The sequence below is a fragment of the Sorex fumeus genome, unplaced genomic scaffold, assembly GCF_029834395.1.
Source record: "Sorex fumeus unplaced genomic scaffold, SorFum_2.1 ptg000054l, whole genome shotgun sequence".
Lineage (NCBI taxonomy): Eukaryota > Metazoa > Chordata > Mammalia > Eulipotyphla > Soricidae > Sorex > Sorex fumeus.
In genome coordinates this window covers 22,837,225-22,861,330 of record NW_026606111.1, presented here as the reverse complement: position 1 = coordinate 22,861,330, position 24,106 = coordinate 22,837,225, and the positions used below count along the sequence as shown (strand labels likewise).

At 38.8% G+C, this 24,106-nt stretch overlaps 1 protein-coding gene across 2 annotated transcripts in view; it reads left to right on the top strand.

The window, feature by feature from the left end:
- HACE1 (HECT domain and ankyrin repeat containing E3 ubiquitin protein ligase 1) overlaps positions 1 to 23,412 on the top strand; it is a 98,405-nt gene extending 74,993 nt beyond the window's left edge. For both annotated transcript variants that reach the window (XM_056125008.1, XM_056125009.1), the window contains 7 exons: positions 2,947 to 3,096; positions 3,609 to 3,805; positions 13,336 to 13,467; positions 18,324 to 18,422; positions 18,708 to 18,778; positions 22,020 to 22,133; positions 22,610 to 23,412. In XM_056125008.1, the coding sequence (XP_055980983.1) occupies positions 2,947 to 3,096; positions 3,609 to 3,805; positions 13,336 to 13,467; positions 18,324 to 18,422; positions 18,708 to 18,778; positions 22,020 to 22,133; positions 22,610 to 22,712 (866 nt within the window). In that variant the 3' untranslated portion in view covers positions 22,713 to 23,412. The remainder of the gene's footprint in view (positions 1 to 2,946; positions 3,097 to 3,608; positions 3,806 to 13,335; positions 13,468 to 18,323; positions 18,423 to 18,707; positions 18,779 to 22,019; positions 22,134 to 22,609) is intronic.
- Positions 23,413 to 24,106: the final 694 nt, after the last annotated feature.

Below are 24,106 nucleotides of genomic sequence, written 5' to 3'. Positions count from 1 at the left end.
AGCCTAGTTTCCGGTAATTAGGAATGAAACCTAAGTATTACATGGCAGTAGCACTGTAGCACTGTCCTGCCATTGTTCATTGATGTGCTCTTCCGGGCACCAGTAACGTCTCCATTGTGAGACTTGTTGTTACTGTATTTTGACATATCAAATATGCCACAGGGAGCTTGCCAGGCTCTGTCGTGCGGGCGGGATACTCTCAGTAGCTTGCCAGGCTCTCCGAGAGGGATGGAAAAATCAAACCTGGGTCGGCTGTGTGCAAGGCAGACACCCTACTCGCTGTGCTATCACTACCAGTAGATTATGAGAATGATAATTTCTTGTGCAATAATGTTTTTCTGAAACAGTAAAAAAAGCTATTAGAGGGGCTGGAGCAATAGCACAGGGGGTAGGGTGTTTGCCTTGCACATGGCCAACCCGGGTTCGATTCCCAGCATCCCATATGGTCCCCTGAGTACCACCAGGGGTGATCCCTGAGCATCGCTGGGTGTAACCCAAAAAGCAAAATAAATAAATAAATAAATAAATATTTTTTTAAAAAAGCTATTAGTGTTACATTAATTTGAACTTAAAACATAATATGAACTTTCTGTTAGTTAGTTTTCAAGTTGAAACTATTCCTTTTCTGAAGATTTCTGCTCCCATTTGTTTCTGTTTTTTTTTTTTTTGACCACTCCTTATGTTTTAGTGCAGATATCCTAGAAAGTATTTAGAGAATGATTTATATAGAGAGCTAGGGGAGGTAAGTAGTGACTCCTGGTGGTGCTCAGGGGACCATATGGGATGCTGGGAATCGAACCCGGGTCGGCCGTGTGCAAGGCAAACGCCCCACCCGCTGTGCTATCTCTCCAGCCCCAATATTTTTTTAAATGAATGATAGAATTAAAACTGAGATTTTTTAAAAATTTTTTTTAAAATTTTATTTATTTTTTTTTCTTTTTATACTTATTTATTGAATCACTGTGGGAAAAGTTACTAAGCTTTCAGGTTTAAGTCTCGGTCATACAATGATCAAACCTTTCCCTTCACCAGTACTCATTTTTCACCACCAAGAACCCCAGTATACCTCCCTTCCCATCCCTCCAAATGCCTGTGAGGCAGAGATTTCTACTTAACTCTTCTCTACATTGATTACATTCATTATTTCGACAAAAGATGCACCATTATTGTTTAGAATTTCCCCCCAAACAATAAGAATTGCTGAAAAGGCATTGTGAAATATTTTGTTTTCTGTAGCTGGTTATGAGAATCATATAATGTCACGCAGCCACGATTTTGGATTTCTGCAAAGAGCCAGATAATTCCGAGATTGGTTTCTGTGTGTCTGGTGTTATGGCCATGCCGGAGAGCCGCTCGTGGGTGGTAACTAGTGACCTCGGTAGGGCGTGAAGGACGTGCCAGTACCATCCCCCTTCCCATGAGACTGCAGTTGCCCCTTCACCGCTGGTTCATACCTGGCTTTCCAATAAGCTCTGAGGTGGCGGCCACCTTGCTGCCAGGGTGGAAAAAGGCGGAAGGGAGCAACATCCTTTCTCTCCTGGGGAGACATGGCGCCGTAGTTTAACGAATGGTCCATTCACTTTTCTGCCGCAAGCTGCTGGGTTCTGGATTAAGTCCTTTTGCCTCTGGAGCCATGGCCATGCCAGAGAGCCGCTTGCGGAGGGCAGCTCGTGACCTTGGTAAGGCCTGAAGGACAAGCCGGTAACACCCCCCCTTCCCATGAGATTGGTTTCTGAGTCTCTGGGTTCATGGCCATTAAGCATTTCGATCAGGAACCAGAGAGGCCATGCCTCCAATTATATAGCTGAGCCGGAGGTGGTTTGTGGGTGTGTCTCCCACATACCTAACTTTTGGCCGTTTACTTTCTTGGTAAACTTTGCCCCAAGTTTTTGGGGTCTGGCCAAAGGCACAGCAGCAATTTTGGGGCATCTGAAAGTCTGATGTTGCCATCAGGCTGCTGATGCACTCACCTCACAGGTACAGATTGATCTGCTGGCGGTACCATACCCCTAAAACTGAGATCTTAATAGTAGGTTTTTCCATTTCACTAGAATTTTTTTATTGAGACCCTTTTCGTTGTTGTAAAATATAGCATAAAATTGACCATGTTGACCATTTCAAGTACATAATTTAGTGGCATTAAATACGTTGACAGTTTTATGTAACCATTACCTCCATCTGTGTTCAGACCTTTTTCATTTCAGTAGGATCATACTCTCCTGTATCAGATTTAATGTTGGTTGGTAACTTTTGCTCTTGCCAATTGTTCCTTTTAACTTCATTGCTGTTTCTTTAAAGGAAATATTTGTTGATTTGTGGACTTTGGTGATTTTTTAAATTTATAATAATTAAAAGGCATTCATTGACTAGGTTTATCACTTAAAAATAATTGTATACTAAGGCTGGCAAGACAGTATGATGGGTAGGGTGCTTGCCTTGTATGCGGCTGACCCGGGTTCTTTCTAACATTCCCTGCAGTAATGGTACCTTCAGGAGTAATTTCTGAACACCGAGCAGGAGTAATCCCTGAGCATTGCCAGTTGTGTAACTCCACCACTCCTTCTCTAAAAAACAAAATTTATATACTTAAGATTTTTAGTTTTTCCTCTAGTAGTGGTCCATTCTTTTTAGAGTGAAAAGCAGTGAATACTTAGTGTATTACACTTGTAGAGAGATGAGTGAGACAGTATCCGCCCTAATTGGTAGCCTAGCAATTCTGTCCACGCTGCCTAGGAAAAGAAGAGTGTATGTTCAGTTAAGTATTCTTAAATTTGGTCTTTGCATAAAGATTTGCTCTAAGTATTTCAATTAATATTATGTTTTGAATTTCTTGTCCTATTTCTGTTATATATTCCTCAAAAACTTCTTATGGGAGTTAAAATTAAGATAATCTCTCTTTTGTATGCCTATTTTTAAAAAGAAATCACTTTGTGTTTATTTTAATAGGAACAACTTTTCAGCCTAATAGCAACTCCTATGTGAATCCTGATCATCTGAACTATTTTCGGTTTGCTGGACAGATCTTAGGATTAGCTTTGAATCACAGGCAGCTGGTTAACATTTACTTCACAAGATCATTCTACAAGCACATTCTTGGTATGGCTCTATGATTATTTCTAGTGGTACTTTTATGAAGTTTTTCTTTTTTAGAAATAGTTTTGTAAAATACTTAGTAGAGAACTATTTCTACCTCTCTGTAAGTAAACCACATCTTCGTCTAAATGATTTTTATTTTTATTGGAGACTGAGATATTTGGAGTTTGGGAAGATAAGCAACCAATTGTCTTGTTAAAGTGTTAAAAAATTTTCTGCATGTTTTTGCTCAACATACAGTATATAATGTTTTACTTAAGAGAATTGTCAGTTTGGATTTTTATAACAATATTCTAAATGGCTATTTTAAAGAAAGATCACACTGTGAAAGAGGAAGGAAATAATCTTATATGAGTTACCTGTAGGCTTAGAATTAGTAGCAATTTAAAATAGAGAGAATTAGATAATATTTTGCAGTTTTACAGAAAATCTGTAGAGGGCAGTATTTTACCACTGAACAGATAAGGAAAGACTGAATCATTTAGAATATAACTGCTATTTGTTTGTATTTCTAGGCATTCCTGTAAATTACCAAGATGTGGCATCCATTGATCCAGAATATGCCAAAAATTTACAATGGATTTTAGATAATGATATTAGTGATCTGGGTCTGGAGCTAACTTTTTCAGTTGAAACTGATGTGTTTGGAGCAATGGAGGAGGTGCCTTTGAAACCAGGGGGTGGAAGTATTCTTGTGACTCAGAATAACAAAGTGAGTATTCGAATTTTTACCTTAGCTGTTTTTTTTTTTTAATCGGGTCCCCAAAATTTGCTAGCTACCTTTATTTGTATAGTTTTGTGATGTTAACAGATAAAAAAATATTTAAATTAACAACAGATACTGAAGTTTGAATTTGAAAGGGTCAGTTCAGTACTTTTTGCTTTTTTGAAACCATTCGTGAAGCAGCCCAGAATACAATTCAGTTAATTACATAAATTTGGGTGTGTACCACTTTTCTGTGCCACAGATGCACCTGAGGCCCTTGACCTCTCCTACCCCTTATTTATGCTACTTCTTGCTATCCTTTCCCTCCCCTCCAGTTCCTTTCCCTCTCTGTCCTTCTTCGTAGTCAAGGGTGATCGAGTTGTCCCCGTTAAATACCTTGGATTTCTTCTTACAGTTATTCTCTATACCATATATATGTGACATCTGTATAAGCTTGTCAGTGGACAAAAATATGAGCTTGTCAGTGAACACACTTTTTTTTTTAACTTTTTGGGTCACACCCAGTGATGCACAGGGGTTACTCCTGGCTTTGCACTCAGGAATTACTCCTGGCGGTGCTCAGAGAACCATATGGGATGCTGGGAATCAAACCCAGGTCAGCTGTGTGCAAGGCAAACACCCTACTTACTGTACTATCACTCCAGCCCCAAACTCAAATATTTTTTAAAAAATCTTCCAATTAGTATATTGTTCACTTCCTAGTGCCTTTGTTTTTTAAGTGTTTTTTTTTTTCTTTTTGGATAACACCCGGCAATGAACAGGGGTTACTCCTGGTTCTGCACTCAAGAATCACTCCTGGGGGTCCTCAGGGGACCATATGGGATGCTGGGAATCGAATCTGGGTCAGCCGTGTGCAAGGCAAACACCCTACTTGTTGAGCTATCGCTCCAGCCCCTTATGTTGTTTTTTGAGTGGGGTACGGGTTTGGGCCATACCCTTCAGTGCTCAGGGATACTCCTGACTCTGCATTCAAGAATCACTGCTGGGGGTGCTCAGGGGACTATATGGGATGCTGGGAATCGAATCTGGGTCAGCTGCGTGCAAGGCAAACGCCCTACCTGCTGAGCTATCACTCCAGCCCCTTAAGTTGTTTTTTGAGTAGGGGATGGGTTTGGGCCATACCCTCGAGTGCTCAGGGTGGACTTCTCGCTCTGCACTCAGGGATCACTCCAGTGGGGTTCAGAGGGCCATATGTGAAGATTGAACCCAGGTTGCCTGCATGCAAGGAAGGCAAGTGACTTACCACTGGAAAATCTCTCTGGCCCACATATTTATTACTTTATTTTACAGTGGAGATCTACTTTCAGTGTAATGAGATCATAGAATCTTTACTCTAAGCAAATGAAGCTTGTCACAGATAATCTCAAGCATGACTTTTCATTTCTATCTGTGGTTGCTCTATCTGGTAACTGAATTTGTCACTTTTCTCATATTTTCTGTGACAAAGGGAAAGAACTTCCTTAACAGTTGCATGAATACATTTTGCATTTTTAAAAATTGAAGAAAAGAATTGAGCAGTAGCAAGTGAGAATAAGAATATGCACGAGGGAACCAGGAGACAGCTCAGTGGAAATGCATGTGCAAGCCCTGGAGTCCTTCACAATCCCCCAGCACAGCTGGGTGTACATGGCTTTGTTGACCCTCAAGCACCCACTGTATCACCTGGCCTGACTCTGAATCATCTGGCCGGCTCCACCTCACTCAGCATCACTGGGCCATAGTCTTGGCCTCTCTAAGCTTATCTCGGTTTGACCCCTGTAAAACAAATGAAGAATACGTGTGAATCTAGTCTGAAGGTGGAATGCTATTGTAATATTAAAGAGTTGGGAATTTTGTTTCTAAGTAAATAAATTTCTGCTTTAACATCTCAGAGAATTATATTCCTGTTTTTAACTTTAATATTAGAGTTAAAAGCAGGAGTTTAATCACTAACATAATTCTCAGCTTTCATCTTTCTGATTTATACATTTTTCACAATAAATTGAGATTTAAAATTTTTTAATGAGTCAAGTATAATTGCATATCAAATTGTTTATTTTAAAACACTGCTTATTCAATAAGCAACTTAAAATTTTTCATAAATCACCTACTTATATCCTAAATCAACCAGTAGCTTTAATATTGCTAATTTGTAGCTAAAAATGAAATTTCAGGTCATGGTTCTTTTAGACATATTTTTAAGCATAAGTTTTTTAGTTTTATTCTAAAGCATAGTTTAAGCAGTTATCCTCTAGTTTTCTGTTACTTTAGAATCAATCTTTTACTACCTTTCATCGACATAAAGTTGCTTTCAGTTTCATATTTGAAGGTCACCTTAAAAATTACACATATTAAAGCTTAAGTGACTTATCAGCCTTGCTTGTAAGAGAGTATGAAAGCTAATCTCCACATGGGGGAGTCATTTATTCCTAAATTTTATTGGAATTCTTTGATAATTATAGAGTGGAACAAAATAGAGGCAAATATTTTTGTTTAAAATGCAGTACATTAGTACAATAAATATAGGTGATATGGGTAGAAGAGTAAATATCAACCTTCATTTGAAATATATAATGCCCTATTAAATTTAGTTTTGTATTTCTCTGTGATTCAAAGATCAGGAAAAGAAATCATCCTTGGCTTTAGTTTTGAAAATAGTAGGAGTTAATAAATGTTCACATTTAATTGATTTTACTATTATTTTGGTTTTCTGTGGGGGCCACACCTGAAGGTGCTCGTGGCCTCTTCCTAGCTCTCTGCTCAGGAGTGACCCCTGGCCGTGCTCAAGGAACCACTTGTGGTGCCATAGATTTGAACTGGGTATGCAGGGTGCAAGGCCAGTGCTTTAACCCTTGTTTTATTTTTGTGGCCCTTTAAGCAGAATTTTTAAAAATCTCTCTAGGGGACCTCTCAGGTAGTTCCCACAGGGCTTAGCTAAGGGCCACCCGTGGTGCTTCTTGGCTAATAGGACTTCACAGATGAATCCTGTTAAACGCTGCAGTGCCTTGGCCTCCAGGATTGCCCTTCAGAGACACACCCAGCAGTGCTCAGAGGTCCATGTTGTTCTGGGATTGAACTGGGCTGGGTGCGTGTAAGACATTAAGTTTTGCTTTCACTTTTTCTTTTCTATGTTAAATTCTTGACCATAAGTTAAACTCATAAAATGTTCTAAAGAGGTGACAGGTTTTGTTTAGAGAGCGCTCTACCTAGGTTTTAAATGTCACACAGTACCAATAATGATGTTTATGTGTGCTGGGATTGAAATAATGGGAATGTGGTCAAGGAAATGGTAGAAGGGATGGGAGCAAATGAGACAGATTTTGAGGATGTAGAATTTATAGAACTGGTAGCTGAGAAAGTGAGAAATTTGGCCATCACCTTTGTGAACTGGGCCCAGAATAGTTGTCAGGGTTACCATTTTTTTCCTCACCAGCCTCATTTTCATCAGTTTTCCTTTCTAGTTGTAATAGGCAACTACCTTTGAGTATATATTTGTCATTTAATATGAAAATAGGTATAATATGAAAAGTATCTGCCATTTATTAGGTGGTGGTTATAATGTACTATGCACTGTTCAAAGTGTTTTATGTGTGTTAATTTTTATATTAAGTGCTCCTGCGAATCAGATTGACATATCAACAGGCAGAGGCCTGAACACTCTTTAAGTAGCTTTCCTCAAAATCACTTGGTTAGTAAAGTGATAGTGCTAGGATTCGAATCCAGGCAGTGTGTAAATTTTAAGCCCTAGCATTGATCTATGATACAATATGCTCAAAAATAGAACTAACGGAACCTCAGTTTTCACTGAGGTCTGTTAAGCCTTGCAATTAGATGGGAGAATCAGCAGAACCTGTAGGATCTTATCTGGAGTTGATGTTTTCTGATGTAATTTTTTGCCTGTGGATTTAAAGTTTCTGCTTCATTGAAAAGAAAAGATGCTATTGTAAACATTAAATGGCTATGAGTTGCTTTGTTACAACAAAATTAATTGCATACACACACACACACACACATTCTATAATGTCTGTGTGATCATGTTACTACTAGGTCTTTCTTTTACCAAAGTAGTGACTGTAATGAATATAAACATAGTAAAATTTTGAGTGTCTATTTAATTATAAATTTTAACATGTTTCACCCAACTTCATTTTTTAATCAGGTTAATTCCTTATACTTCACTGCTAATGTCACTTGATTTATTTTATACAAAGACATTTGGTATACATGTAAACACAACTTATAGGTTGATGTATAGATTCTTGACAGCAGTTTCCTTATTTGCATCGTTAGAAAAGAAATCTGTTTATTACTTGGAAGAAACTTTTCAAAATGGTTCTGGTCTAAAGTCTCCACTCATTGCATATGTAGTATATATTTTAACTTACTGTTATCATCCTGTCAACAATGAGAACATACTTTTCCTGACATTTCAGTTAGTATATTCTAATATTCAATATAGAAATAAGCAAATTCATGAAATTATGACCTAAAGAGTCACTGTTTTCAATGACAGAATTTGTTTTAAGGAAACTGAGTTAGGTTTTTAAAAAATTTTCATTTAATTTCATTATTTTTGGGGGGCTTTTTGGGTCACACCTGGTGATGCTCAGGGATTACTCCTGGCTTTGCACTCAGGAATCACTCCTGGCAGTGCTCAGAGGACCATATAGGATGCTGGGGATCGAACCTGGATCCTCCGCATGCAAGGCAAACACCCTACCCACTGTACTATCACTCCGGCGCCCAGGGTTGTCTTTATTTTATTATTTTTTAAAGTCTATCAATCATTGCGACTAATCTGTGACCTTAAAAGTAAGAATATACTGGCAGAGAGTAAATTACTGAAAAAAATTTGGTCACGGTCCTCCCGTTATTCATCAATTTGCTCGAGCGGGCCCAGTAACATCTCCATCATGAGACTTGTTACTGTGTTTGGCATATCGAATACGTCACGGGGAGCTTGCCAGGCTTTACCATGCGGGCGAGAAACTCTCGGTAGCTTGCAGGGCTCTCCGAGAGGGGCGGAGGAATCGAACTCGGGTCGGCCATATTGGTCGCTTGCAAGGCAAATGCCTTACCCGCTGTGCTATAGTTCCAAAAATGTCTCTTCTTTTTCATTTATCTTTTCATTTATAAATGAAATGTGAATATGTATATTTTGAATCTTAGTGGTTTTCAGTGAAGCCATTTACATGCTAGGCTAATAATGATTAAGTACATAAGTCAAAAAAATGAAAAGGAGCTTTCAATAGGGTTTGTATCCAAAGAGCAAATTGAATTATATCAGTAATAATGCTATTTAAACAGTTAACTGCTGAAAACTTTTTGGGACAATTTAATAAATGTTACCAGTTTATCAATATGTATATCTTCAGATAAGAAAAATATGACCATCTTTCTTTTACTACAGCAGGTTTTTTATTGTATAACTAAATAAATCTGGTTTATTTGGATATTTTTCAAGAAAAGTGAAGACATTCTTTTTTTTTTTAATTGAATCACTGTGAGAAACAGTTACAGGGTTTCATGTTTGAGTTTCAGTCATCCAATGATCAAACACCCATCCTTCCACCAGTGAACATTCTCCACCATTAATGTCCCCAGTTGATCATCGATTTGCTCGAGCGGGCCCAGTAATGTCTCCATTGGAGACTTTGTTGTTACTGTGTTTGGCATATCGAATACGTCATGGGGAGCTTGCCAGGCTCTGCCCTGCGGGCGAGATACTCTCCGTATACCGCCCCCCCCCTCCAACCCTCCCGCTGCCTCCATGGCAGACAATTTCCCCCATACTCTATCTTACTTTGGGGCATTATGGTTTGAAATACAGATACTAACAGGCTATCATGTTTGGTCCTTCATCTACTTTCAGCACACATCTCCCATACTGAACGATTCCTCCAGCCATCATTGTCTTAGTGATCCCTTCTCTATTCCAGCTGCCTTCTCCCCCAGCTCAGGAGACAGGCTTCCAACTATGAGGCAATGTTCCCGGCCCTTGTGTCTATTGTCCTTGGGTGTGTAAAGTGAAGACTTTAAAGACAAAAAACAACTTTAAACCATGTATCAGTTTTCAGTATCACCACCATTCTAATATGTGATTTAGGTTCAAAGGTTAAAAAGAAATTTAAAAAATTATCCCTTTCGTTTTCTTTATTTTCGTAGCTGCAGTGTTGAGATCACATGCTTGGCTATGGCGCTCATGCACACTTAGTTGTAATGTCTTCCAGCAATCATACCCTTAGTGCACTAGGAATCGCACAATGCCATTAATCACACCCAGCAATGTGTAGCCAGGAATCAGACTGGGGGCCTCACCCTTGCAGCGCAAGTACTCCACAACATGCCCAGGTCTCCTAGAAGTAAAAAATTGTAAGAAAACTTTCAAGAGATACTATTATTTTCTCTCTATATTGAGAAGATTAGGAAATTGTTGAAACAGACGTGTTTCTCTAGCTAGACATGTAATTTAACTCAGAGATAATGTCTGAAAATTTAATATCCTTAATCTTGGTGATTTTATTTCTCTCTTTTGAAGTTACTTTATGCTTACCTCTCTTATATTAGTTATAAGACTGAGGTTGAGCTAGAAAAAAAATTGGTAAGTTTCTTTTATTTTTGGCTGTTCTTTTCACCAAATTGAGGTTCAGTTGAGAACTTGCAAAACTATTTCAACTAGTACTGGTACTAACACAACTCTTTAATATGGGTAACTCTCAAATTGCTAACCAGACTCTTTAATATGGTTAACTCTCAAATTTAATTCTGTAGCAACTTAGACTTTTTTTCTGCCCTTAAAGAATTGACAGCATAAGTAGATATGACTCCTTCAGTATCTACTGGGGATAAAAATTCCCCACTTTCCACATTGTCTACTGTCTCTTAATGTCTTTGAAAAAAGTAAAATAATAGATTTCACTTATATTCACTTTTCTTTTTTGTGATGGAGTTCAAATCCAGGGCTTTTCTCATGCAGTATATGCACACTATCAATAAACTACGTCTCTAGCCTGTATTTGATTTATATTTATTGTTGAATTCTTTAGCTCAGTGTATGATTGACACCTACACATCTCCTGTTTCTTAAAGTATGTAAGATACTTGATTTAGTTACGTTAAGGGCATTAAGTGTGGGTGAGTTACGCAGATTCCTTTAGAGGTGATGTGACTGTAGAAGTGTATAACTGAACAGTAAGAAGAGTTGAAACATTTGTACGTAATTATAGTGAATATTCATAGTAATTATATCAAGAAAATTTTGGGCCAGAGAGATAGTACCATGGGTTGGGTGCTTGTCTTGTATGCTGCTGACCTGGATTCCATCTCCAGCATATGGTCTCTGACCACTGCCAGGAAGTGATTCCTGACTATAGAGTCAAGAGTAAGCCCTGAGCACCACCTGGTGTGGCCCCAAAACGTAACTTACATGTTTTAGGATTTACTCTTTAAGAAAATAAGGGAATATTTTAGTAATAGTTGAATTTAGATTTAAAAACAGTTAATTTCCACTTTCTGGAAAGCTCTTTACTAAACGTCTCAGGAGGATGTGGGTTGGCTAGGATTTTATTTTTCTGAATAAATAATTTAGACAAAGACACATCCACATTTGAATTAGCATTGGGGACTTGTAGTCAAAGGAGTTAATATTCTCAAAGTCATATCTAGTAATTGTCCTAGATTTGGTGGAATAAAAATGGAAAGCAGTATTAGCAGGAATAGAAGGGAAAGTGTGGAGAAAGTTTAGTGTACTTCTGGACATTGAGACAAAAAAAAAAGAAGAAGAACTTGGACTGGAGTGATAGTACAATGGGTAAAGCTCTTGCCTTGCATGCTGCTGATCCAGGCTCTATCCTTGGCACCACATAAAGTTTCCTGAGCACCACCAGGAGAGATCACTGCGCACAGGAAATAGACTCCAAACGCAGCCAGATGTGCACTCCCCAAAAGAAGAGTGTATGATAAAGTAGCGGAATTTGATAAAGAGAATGTATACTATGCTTATAAATACTGAATGCAATAGGAAATTAAAATAGTACATTTTGAATTTAACAAGTATATTAAAGTATACAAATTAAAATAATTATATTTGAACAATTCACAAATCTTTTACATTCATACTTCATAATTTGTCAAGATATCTTGAACAATGATTACTGAATATTACCTTAAGGTTATAAAGAATCTTGGGGAGAGGTTATTAAGGGTAGACAGTCATATTACACCTTAACCATAGTGAATGAATGGAGCAGAACTGTGATATGTACAGTAAGCAGTCTTAGAGCAGACCTAAAAATCATGTGCAAATGCTGAATAACTAGCTATTTATTACTCTTACTGTCCTCCCGTTCATCGATTTTTCTCAAGCAGGTGCAGTAACGTCTCCATCGTGAGACTTTGTTGTTACTGTGTTTGGCATATTGAATACATCACGGGTAGCTTGCCAGGCTCTGCCATGCGGGCGAGATACTCTTGGTAGCTTTGCTGGGCTTTCCAGAGGGGTGGAGGAATCGAACTCGGGTCGGCCATGTTGGCTGCGTGCAAGGCAAACGCCCTACCGCTGTGCTATCACTCTAGCCCAGCTATTTATTATCACTCAGAATATACTTTTTTGAATAGGATTATGAAATTTTCAGGTCTACTCTGTTTGACTGTTAGGGACACATACTTCTGTGTCCTCTCTGCTACCTACTTGGTGTGACATAACAGCCAATTATTCCTTCTGTGGGAGAAAAATATCTGGATGGTTGGGAGTGGGGTTTGGTGGTGAGAGTCAATTGAGTAGCAAAAATAACTGGCAGCTTTCTCTGTGCCAGATTGCACAAGGGACAGTGTGAGGTTAGGAGAGAGCTGTGAGGAATCCTCTGTAAGAAATACTTCCAGATATCTGGAGGTGTTTGGGAGAATACAGAGCCAGTAAGCATATTTAACTTGATTGGCTCAGGGTCTTTTTGAGGAGCAACTGAGCATCAGATTACTATTAAAATATATGTGTATATGTATTTATAAAAGGAGGGACCTAAAATGATTCCTCTGTTTCTAGAATATTCATTCATTTCTGGGAGGTAAGAACTAAATGCAGCATGTTGCTTTTACCGCATTTTTACTTCAGATGCAATTAAAAATCTATGTCTATTTTATACATATCAGTATCTTGTCTATCAGCCATTTGTCAGTGTATCTAAATGATTCAGTGCTGTGAAGTAGAAGCAGTGCTCACCAGGTGAGATATGATGATAGCTTGGCTCAGGGTACTAGAAGCAGTGTTGGTGCAACAAGAACAGTTTGAGGATGGTTTTGAAAGTAGATGATAAAGTCATATCATACAGAGTGATACCCAGTGATATAAGCAGGATTTATGTGTGCATCCTAGGATTTTGACCTAACTGACCTAGTTGTTGGTAGCTTACCATGATTGAAGGAATATGAATGTTGGTAACAGGTTTTACAATTTCACCTTTTAGATGAAATAATGGCGTCAGAATTAAGAGTACAAATTTTAAACCATCATCTTATTTATTTTTTTAATTTTTTTACAGGCGGAGTATGTTCAGCTTGTTACTGAACTTCGAATGACAAGAGCCATTCAGCCACAGATCAATGCTTTTTTACAGGGCTTTCATATGTTCATTCCACCTTCTCTCATACAACTTTTTGATGAATATGAATTGGTAAGAATATCAGTTCTTTTGTTGGTATACAGTCACACAAAACCCAGTTGATGTAATTTAGAAGTAACTCTAGAATACTCGAATGGAATGGAATAACGTATAAGACTTTGTAGTTTCGTATTTGTGTTTAGAGGTTTGTTATAAGATTTGTGAATGTGTTCTCTTGAATTTCATAACTAGATTAGCAATTCCTTCATGTTAAATGGGATGAGGTGGGGCTGGAGTGATAGCACAGCGGGTAGGGCATTTGCCTTGCATGTGGCCGACTTGGGTTCGATTCCCAGCATCACATATGGTCCCCCAGCACTGCCAGGAGTAACCCCTGTGTATCGCTGGGTGTGACCCAAAAAGCAAAAAAAAAAAAAAAAAGAAATGGGATGAGGTGATGATAAATGAAAATGAAGTATTTCCATTGTGTTCTACATAGGGATGTTGAATGCCTTTATTCACAAAAGCAGTGGTTATATAATTTCTGAAGTTTTAATTTGGTTATATGAAGTAAAAAATGATGGTACAAATTCTTGTATACTTCCAAAAAGAATTGACGGAAAATTTTTCTTGTTTTGTGCTATATTTTCCAGCTTCATATTTTACTATATCCATAATTTTGTAGTTCTCTATTTCACATTGATATGGAGTCTACTCTTTGCTGGGCTTTAATCTATGACTGTTTTGTTTTACTCTTCAATTCCCTTTATTATGATTCAGTGGGATTTTTAATTGCATATGATTTATGCATGCATATCCTCCCATTTCCTTTTTTTCTTTTATTTTTGTTATTTCAAACTCTTCATGAGTTGTCTAAATCCTTAATAGAACACAGCATTTTAAATAGAGCACAGCTGTTTTCTTATTTAAATTATAATTTAGAAAAGTAAATTCCAGATAAATGTACAAGTATCCTTGGGTTTCATTCTCTTCATAAGATTAGTTTTACCTCTAATGCTTTTTCTGATAGATGCCTTTGATTTTATATATACATATATACGCGCACACACACCTATATATGTATATATACACACACACATATATATCTGTATCTATATATCAGTATATAGTCCAAACACTGCCCAAACACTGTCCTCCCATTGTTCATCGATTTGCTCGAGTGGTGTTTGGCATATTGAATATGTTTCGGTAGCTTGCCGGACTCTCCAAGAGGGGTGGAGGAATCGAACCCTGCTCGGCTGGGCAGGCTGCGTGCAAGGCAAACACCCTACTGCTGTGCTATTGCTTCAGCCTATATATAGTAGTGGACAAAATTTACTTATTAATTTTGAAGTCAGTTGTGATATAGTTTCCTTAAATGTCAATTTGAGGTTCATTTGTTTTGGGGCCACACCTTGCTGTGCTCAGGGCTTACTCCTGGCTTTGCACTCAGGGATAACCCCAGATGGGGCTCAGGACACCATATGCAGCACCAGGGATATAGCCAAGTCAGCTGCATGCAGAGCAAACACCCTATCCCCTGTATTGTCACTCTGGTCCATGAGATACCTTTGTTATATTTTTAGCATTCACATTAATGTTTTTTTTTTAGCATAGACATTTTACTGTTTAAAAATGGGAGTATTTATTTGTTAACTGTTGTTTAGCTGACCGAAATATGATTTTCAAATACTGTGCTTGGATTAAATTAGTCTTGTGATACACATGAGAATTAGGCCATTTTCTTGACCTTTATGTAAAAAACAAATAGCAACAATGTACTTGATAAATGTTGACATATAATGTGCTACACTGCCTCATAATGCTCTATATTGCCTCATAATTTACTGACATTAATAGGTTTTATAAAACTTTATATTAATCACAGTGTACATGCATTTTATTTATTTGTTTTATTTTGGGGGGGGGGTTGCACATATGGCAGTGCTCAGGGATTATTCCTAGCTCTGTGCACTTCATAGGAGACCATATGTGGAACTGGGAATTGAATCCAGGTCGACCGCCTGTAAAGCAAGTGTCTTACTTGCTGTGTACTATCTCTCTCACCCTGTAGATGCATTTGAATATGAAACTACTATCCAACCTCAAGAAACAGAAACCCTGGCTCCAGAGAGATAGTATAGTGGGTAGGGCATTAGCCTTGCACTCTGACAACTCAGGTTTCACCCCCAGCATCCCATATGGTTACCCCAGACCTTGCCAGGAGTGACCCCTGAGCAGAGAGCCAGGAGTAGACCCTGAAACTGCCTGGTTTCTCTTTGATTCTTCCCATTTTGATTACAGTGCATCTTGCTGTTCTTCTGTGTGGATTTGTTTGGAAGTCTTTGGGTTTTTTGGGTTAGTGAACATCTTCCTTCTCAGATTAGGCAAGTTCTTAGCTGTTATATATATTATAATATATATATATATTTTTTTCCCCCAGCTATTCTACTCCATTCTTTTCTCATCTTGAAATTTCTGTAATGTGGAGGCCGTTTCTTCTGATGTTATCCCGTATTGTCCTTAAATTCTCATCATTTAAAACTCTTCCATTTCTTTTAATTAAAGTTCATGGATTCTGGTTTTGGCTCCTTCCATTCTGTTGTTTTATCCTCCTATTTTATTTCCTAGCTCAGCTAATATATACTTGAGCTCCTTCATTTCAGTATGGATGATTTTTTTTCTTCCATTAATCTTTGAGTTTATTGATGATATATTTCACCATTAAACTAAAGTATTGTTCTCTTTCTTACACAGTTTAGAACGTTTTTGTGTGTTTAAGACCCTTCTGACCTTTTGTTCCACTCATTGAAGCAGCTGAATCCCCCATTTTTTCCCCATTACAGTTGGTGTTGTGTGAGGGCTAGGAAAGGGGATCTGAGTAGTGTTTGACAGGAAACGTGATGGGGGACTCATGTTTGCAAGGCCGAGCTTATACTTGTGATTCTGAATTACATGTGCCTGGGTCAAAACTGGATGTGAGGTCTCATGTACCCTAGCTGCTATAGCACTGAGGTCTGGCCAGACTGGGTGCTGGCCTGGGTTTGCAGTTAAAGATGTCTGGCAATAATTTGGAGTCACAGTCTAAATGGCCTGGCCAAGCAATTAAAGATTGTGATCATGTGTCCCCATTAAGTGTTGGCTATTTGTTCAGCAAGCTGGTATTGGCAGCTACTGAGGGACTTGCAGTCCCTCCCTGGGATTTGCAGTACCCCCTCTGGGACTGTTGCTAGCAGCCAGGCGCTCACCTCCAGGATGGCAGCTCCCAGCTGTGAGACCCGGAATCACACAGCCCCTGTTCCTGCTGACTCATAGCAGCCTTGAGTCTCTTTGCCCTTGGTAGGCGCAGGAACAAAAGCTGCACATCTGTAAAACCTGTTTGGTGTTCCCCACCTTTGGTGGGAGATCTGGGTCTGGTGTCCTTTCCCCAGGAGGCTTTCCTTAGTTCCCAAATTGGCTCTTGCCGCAGACGTGTTTCGAGGAACTCACCTCCAGCTGTGTCCTGGGCCAAAGGCACACCTTGTGTTGGCCCCAGTAGTCTCAGACTTTCCTGTTTGGAGGGGCCAGGCACAAAGATGAACCTCTGTGAGATCTCTGTACCCACCAGCCCCCGCCTTAGGGTGGAGGTTTAAGTGCAGCACCTGCCGGCCTGTCCCTGTACTGTTTTAGCCTCCCCTTCACCCTTTCCCCACTCCGGGGAAGCCCTCCTTAGCTAGCTCCGCAGCTCTGAATCTTCCTGAGATGGCTGAAGTTCTCCAGGGAATTTTCTCAAGAAAGCCTCTTAGGATTCAGTTCCATTTAGGGTTTTTTTGTGTCCTTTATGTTAATATGCAGCAGTGCTTTTCAGATAATTTCACTTTTTTTTTGCCATTTTCGCTTTGCCACCTGCCTTAATGTTTGTTTGTTTGTTTGTTTATTTGCTTTTGCTTTTGGGGTCATACCCAGCGATGCTCAGAGGTTACTCCTGGCTCTGCACTCAGGAATTACTCCTGGCAGTGCTTGGGGGACCGTATGGGATGCTGGAGATCGAACCCAGGTTGGCCACGTGCAAGGCAAGCGCCCTAACCACTGTACTATTTCTCTGGCCCCTTAATGTTTTTTTAGACTAGACCCCCCCCCCAGACACACACACACACACACACACACAGATGCACACACATGCAGATACACACACACACACTCTTTTTAAATTGTATTTTAGGTAACCTATTTAGTATAGTGTTAATATTTACGTTTCTGTGTGCAGTGGCAGCCCATCCACCAAAATGCCAAAGATCCTTCAGCACCTCTTGCTCGCCTCTTCCCCCCCCCCCGCCCCCCCAGCCTCCACCTGTGCGTGGTAAACTCAGTTTTGCCCAAAGGTTACTGCCGATCCATACCTTTTGCTTTGTTTCTTTATATACCGTATAAGAGAGTTCACCTGGTATTTGTCCTTTTCTCTAACTTTAGCTACTTTTTAAAAATTATGCTACTTCTTTCGCCTCCCTTTTTCCCCTGATGTATAAGGGATTGTTGACTATTTTTCCTTTGTGTATCTCAGGATTTCTTTGAGTCTTTGTTGTAATTTTTATGTTGAGTACATGATCTCTTAATTTAACAAATTCATGAAACAAAAGCATAAATCAAAGTTATGCTTCTAATGTTGCACATATAAACTTGTTGCATATGTATTGGTATATAAATATAAACTGTTATGTTTTAATTATATATCCACATGGAGACATCGCTACCTCTCAAAATATTTGAGGTTATCATCACTATCAAAAATTCCTGCGTAGACCCTGTTATTGATGACATGGAAAAACTGTCACAGAAACAAATCAGTTTTACTTGGGATTGGTTTCCAATTAAAGCAGATTTACTATTTAAATGTAACAGCTTTTCCCCCCCCAGGAAGATTAATGAAATATTTTTCTTCTTCCCCAAAGGAGCTGCTGCTTTCTGGCATGCCAGAAATTGATGTGAGTGATTGGATAAAAAATACAGAATACACAAGTGGCTATGAAAGAGAAGATCCAGTTATTCAGGTAAAATCTCTCGAGAGCTTAGAATGAAGTTAAGTTTTTGCCATTTAATTTTGTAAGCTTTTCAGCGCGATGGATGAAAACCTACATTAATTAACAAAGTAAAGTTTTTCTCTCAATTCTTCTCCTGGGAATATTGCATATGAAAGCTTTGTATGGAATCATTTTGATAAATGAGTTTCATAGAATAAAATATGCTTTATGAATATTGCATATTTCTTTCACATTAAGAAATCTACAATTGCTTAGAATTATGAGCTAAGTTTTTTTAATTGTTCTTGTTGCTAGTGGTTCTGGGAAGTTGTGGAAGATATTACTCCAGAGGAGAGAGTGCTTCTCCTGCAGTTTGTTACTGGAAGGTAAGAAGTGTTTTACTGATGGAATGTGGAAAGAATTTAATATATTCCATTTCTAATGGTATAGACACAAACAATCAAAATGAATTATTGCTCTGGTAAGTTTCTCACTTCCTTTATACTTTTCACAGGGTAAACAAGAATTTATTTATTAAAGATAAACATAATAGTGCTCCGTGTATGCAGGGCTATTAGCATGTGTATTTTATCATTTGGTAATCTTTCATTCTACTGTTAATGACAGTAGGCACATTTTTCATACTGGCATGTTGCCAGACAGTGTTTCCGTGTCTGTGCTTGTCCACAACACAGAGAAAACACAATTTTCTCCAGTTCTTATCTAATTTGAAAAGGTTTCAATTTGTGGTATGGAAAATAATTGTGCATACTTCTTTGAAATATTTACTTTTGAAGCACGCTACATAGAATTAATTTTAGAAAGTTGTATTTTTTGGGGGGGTGGGGGTGTGGGGCAGTGCTTTCTGGAGCCACTTCCAGCAGTGCCTGGGGGAGAGGCAGAGAACATGTGATGCTGGAGGTGGAATCTGGGACTCCTGCATGCAGAGCATGTACTGTAGCAATAGGAGCCCTTTCCCCGGCCCCTGGTTCCCTAAGGTCGATTCTTTAAACCTTTTTTTTTTTAACTACTACATCTTAATATAAAGAGAGAGAGAGAGAGAGAGAGAGAGAGAGAGAGAGAGAGAGAGAGAGAGAGAGAGAGACTGAGAGAGAGACTGAGACACTGAGACTATTCCTGGAGGTACTTGGGGAACTGTATGGGACGCCAGGGATAGAACCTCTGTCAGCCACATGCAAGGCAAGAGCCCTGCCCACTGTATTATCTCTCTGGCCTTTGGAAAGATAATTTTATAAGTCTAGATTTTATTCTTGTTAACTTAGAATTTTATCTGTGCCCTTCTAGTACCAGGGAAATTTTTTTTTAAGGAAAGGTATTCTTTTAGGAGAATTGAAGAAATAAAAATATCTCTTACCAGCAATAACCATTATGAACAATATGATTGTTATTTACTACTTGTTATTTTTCCTGATTATCGTGAGCCAGAGAAAGATCTGATTCTGTTAGACCACATGCTTGCATGTGCCAGGCCTCAAGTTTGATTTCTTGTACTGCATCCCATAGCTGCCACAGGGTATAATCCAAGTGACTCTCAAGCATCACTGGGTGTGGCCAGGTGTCTGCGAGCAGTGCTGGGCTCTAACAGCACCATATGGCAGGGTCCTAGCACAGAATAGTCAGACCCCCATTTGCAGGTCCAAGTCTCACTGTAGCAGCTGCTTGTGGGCCTCCAATCACTGCTGGGTGGGGGGGTGGGGAGCGAGCCCCTTCACTTCTTTCATTGTGGTGCTTGTTTTGATTCATTAGCAGCACTAGGGATTGAGTTCATGACTTTCCACTTGCTAGGCAAACATTCTACGTCACTGAGCTGTCTTTCTGGGGGCCCTAAATATATCCTTTTTTTTTTCTGCTTTTTGGGTCACATGCAGCGAAACTCAAGGGTTTCTCCTGGCTCTGCTACAGTGCTGTTCCATTGGTATCTATATCTTTGTTTATGCCTGATTGTTCACTGTTCAACAGGTTTTTTTTTTTTAATCGCAGCGGTAGGGCGTTTGCCTTACAAGTGGCCAACATGGCCGACCCGAGTTCGATTCCTCCACCCCTCTCGGAGAACCCAGCAAGCTACCGAGAGTATCTCGCCCGCACGGCAGAGCCTGGCAAGCTACCCGTGACGTATTCGATATGCCAGACACAGTAACAACACAGTCTCTAATGGAGACGTTACTGGGCCCGCTCGAGCAAATCCATGAACAACGGGAGGACTGTGACTGTGACTGTGAAAAAACTGAATTATATTTGGCACAATGAATCATATGTCAGAAAATGTTTTAAATACCAGACTTTTAATATAAAAAATTTACATTAAATTTTTTATCATTCTGATTTATGCAAAAAGTACTACAGTATCTACTTTTTCCAAGATTATTTTTCCAATATCAATTTGTTTAATCTTTACACATACTTAGGTTATTATGAAATAGTTTGCTCTCAAATATTAACAGTTGAATTTTGGAAATTGTAACTGTATATCCTTTGCATGTATGTTGTGCATTAAGTATTAGCTTTCTGTGGTCTCCTTGTATTAGGTGATATTTTTTAAAAATGCATCTTATATTTTGAATCTCTAGAAAGAAAAAAATGTAAAGAATTTTTCAATTTTCCCACTGTGGAAAACAGAGCAAGAACTCTTTGGCCCAAAATACTTTTCACAAACTGGGGAATTATTTAGATGATGCCTTTGGTGCTTTGTGGTGGAATGATGGTACAGCAGGTAGGGTGTTTCCCTTGCACTCAGCCAACCGTGGTTTGATCTCCCGCACCCCATATATTCCTTCAAGTACTGCCTGGAGTGAGAACAGAGCTAGGAGTAAGCATTGAGCACTACTGGATGTGGCCCAAAATCAAAACCAAAAAAAAAAAAGCTTCTAGTGCTTGAAATAATTAATCAGATACTTATTTATCCAGCAAATATTTAATGAATTTCTTGATGTCAGTTATTTTGGTGTCCTTGGGGATACAAATTCAGATATGGTATATTTGGGCCTTACAGAAAAACCCATTGTAATAGGAGAAACATGAGAAATGTGCATTGTGCATACAATTCTCTGAATGCAATTGATGTGCTGTTTGCAATCAAAATCCTAATAAGGCTTCGTAAAATGTAGAGGGGTGTCTTCATGGAAGCTTCCTCACAGGTCAGAAAGTAGCTTTTGCAGGCTCAAAAATGTTATTTTGTCAGTGTTCTGTAGATGAATATATTCTTACCCTAACTTAGTTTTATGCCTGTTTGTTTGTTTGTTTGGGTTTATCCCAGACAGCGCTCAGGGGGTTGTTCTTGATTGTGTGCTTTTAAGTCACTCCTGGTAGAGCTGGGAATGGAACCAGGCCTCCTGCATGTGAAAACCTGTGCTTGTCTTGTTGAACTATATCTTTGACACCCTAACTTAGATTTTTTTTTTTTTGGTCACACCTGGCTCATGCACTCAGGAATCACTCCTGGCCGTGCTCAGGTGACCATATGGGATGCTGGGAATCAAACCTGGGTCGGCCGTGTGCAAGGCAAATGCCTTACCTGCTGTGATATCGCTCCAGCCCCAGATTTTGAAATGTAATTATCACCCCAAGTTTTCTTTCCTGATCACAACTTACTCAGATATAAACTCTTAGTTCCAGAGTCCCGCATGGTGGCTTTGCTAATATCATGGGTGGAAGTGGATTGCAAAATTTTACAATTGCTGCCGTGCCATATACTCCAAATCTTCTGCCAACTTCAAGCACATGGTATGTTAAATTGGCTTATTTACATGCACTTTGAATTGTTTTGGTAAGTTTTGAATGATCCATCAAAAGTATAACTTATATTGCTGCATTGCGAGAAAAACCTCTGCTGTGTGACCTGTATTTAGCATTTCAGAATCACTGGTAAGTAGCTGTGTAGTTCCTTGCCATCCCTGCTTCTTTGATGATGTCATAAATGTCACTTCGTTAACACTATCACTTCAGACTAAATAACCCTATTGCTTGTTTATTTTAGAGTGAAACTTATCTTCTCTGCTGCATTTGCATGCTAAAGGAAACTGCAGTGCAGCAGGTTTTTTTTTTCTTTTTAAATACTACTCCAGGGTTTTCCAATTTGAATGCAAATGTGAAAGGGTTGGTTTATGTTAATTTTGAGTAGTGGTTTTGCTGCTAGACAAAACAATCAGAAATTTCATAGATTTTCCCTTTTTAATGGGTGGTATATTTTTCTTTTAAAGCATCAACATGCTCAAGTTACCTGAATACCCATCTAAAGAAATACTCAAGGACAGACTTCTTGTGGCTCTACATTGTGGCAGCTATGGTTACACAATGGCGTAATGAAATCTGGAAGACTCATCTGACTACTGATGCACAATTCGGAGTGGCAGAAGTAATTTAGGAAACTGTCAACAGAAAAGCAGCCTAAATGCAGCCCATAGGCAGGGCTGATGTTTAAAATTCATAAAGGATCAGGTTTCCCCTATCTCCCATTTCCCTTTTATGTTTCTCAGTCTGTGTTACAACTGGAAAACATAAAATCACAGTAGTCTTCATTTTACCCGAAAGTAGGAAAAATTATCGTTTTTTATATTTCCTTAATCTTATCCAAGATTGTGTGAATTCAGAATCTTATTTTGTATTCCACCTCTGCTATGTAAACGGTCTTATTCAGAGGTTTTTTTCTCTTTATTTTTCTGAATATTAAATTATATTAGGACAATTAGCCTCCTAGTTCTATTGCATGTAAAGTGCTGTTTATATTTTGGGAAACTATTATACATAAGGGATTAATTTAGATTGTATATAAAACCACAAATATGTATTTTCCCATTGACTATATTGCAATGATGGTTTTTTAGCTTTTTAATATTTTAATATATAATGTAGATTTCAACTGATCTGGCTAACTGAGGAAATGACGTCTAATTTATATATTAAAGCTTCTACTATATTGTATGAATCGTTTGCATCTTTCAGTGGTCAGTTTTCCATATATATTGTGATCTCAAAGTTTTTTTAATGCATTATATTCATTTGTATTTTAACTGAAATTAAAATATAATATTTTTTATCTTCTTTCTTTTAATTATTATTTTTCTTTACACGGGCTCTGGATCACACATTTGAAGAGAGAGGGATCTGGATCACGCATTTGAAGAGTCTATACATAGACTATAATTTAAATGTGATTTATTTTGGAGGTGGCTACCAATTGGTGCTCAGGAGTGCTGGACCCACTAGTAATTCTCCACCTTCCAGGCTGCTGGTTCAGACCAAGGGTCCAAGGAGGTGATGTTCCTCAGGCCCTGCAGTGCCAGAGATACTCGACCACCCTGCGGTGCTGGGGTGGAGGGCCTCCAGGGCTGTACCCAGCAAAGACAGGGACCACGTGGTGCCAGGAATTGTATCCATGTAGGCCATACCAGGCACATGCTAAGTATACTGTTGTTTTACCTCTTGGCTCCTAAATGTGTAATTTTTATTTTATTTTATTTTATTTTATTTTATTTTTTTGCCTTTTGGGTCACACCTGGCATTGCACAGGGGTTACTCCTGGCTCATGTACTCAGGAATTACTCCTGGCGGTGCTCGGGGGACCATATGAGATGCTGGGAATTGAACTCGGGTCTGCCGCATCCAAGGCAAATGCCCTATGTGCTGTGCTATCGCTCCATCCTCATGATTTTTAACTTCCTAAACTTGCTTTTTTTGATTAAAATGTTGATTTTCAA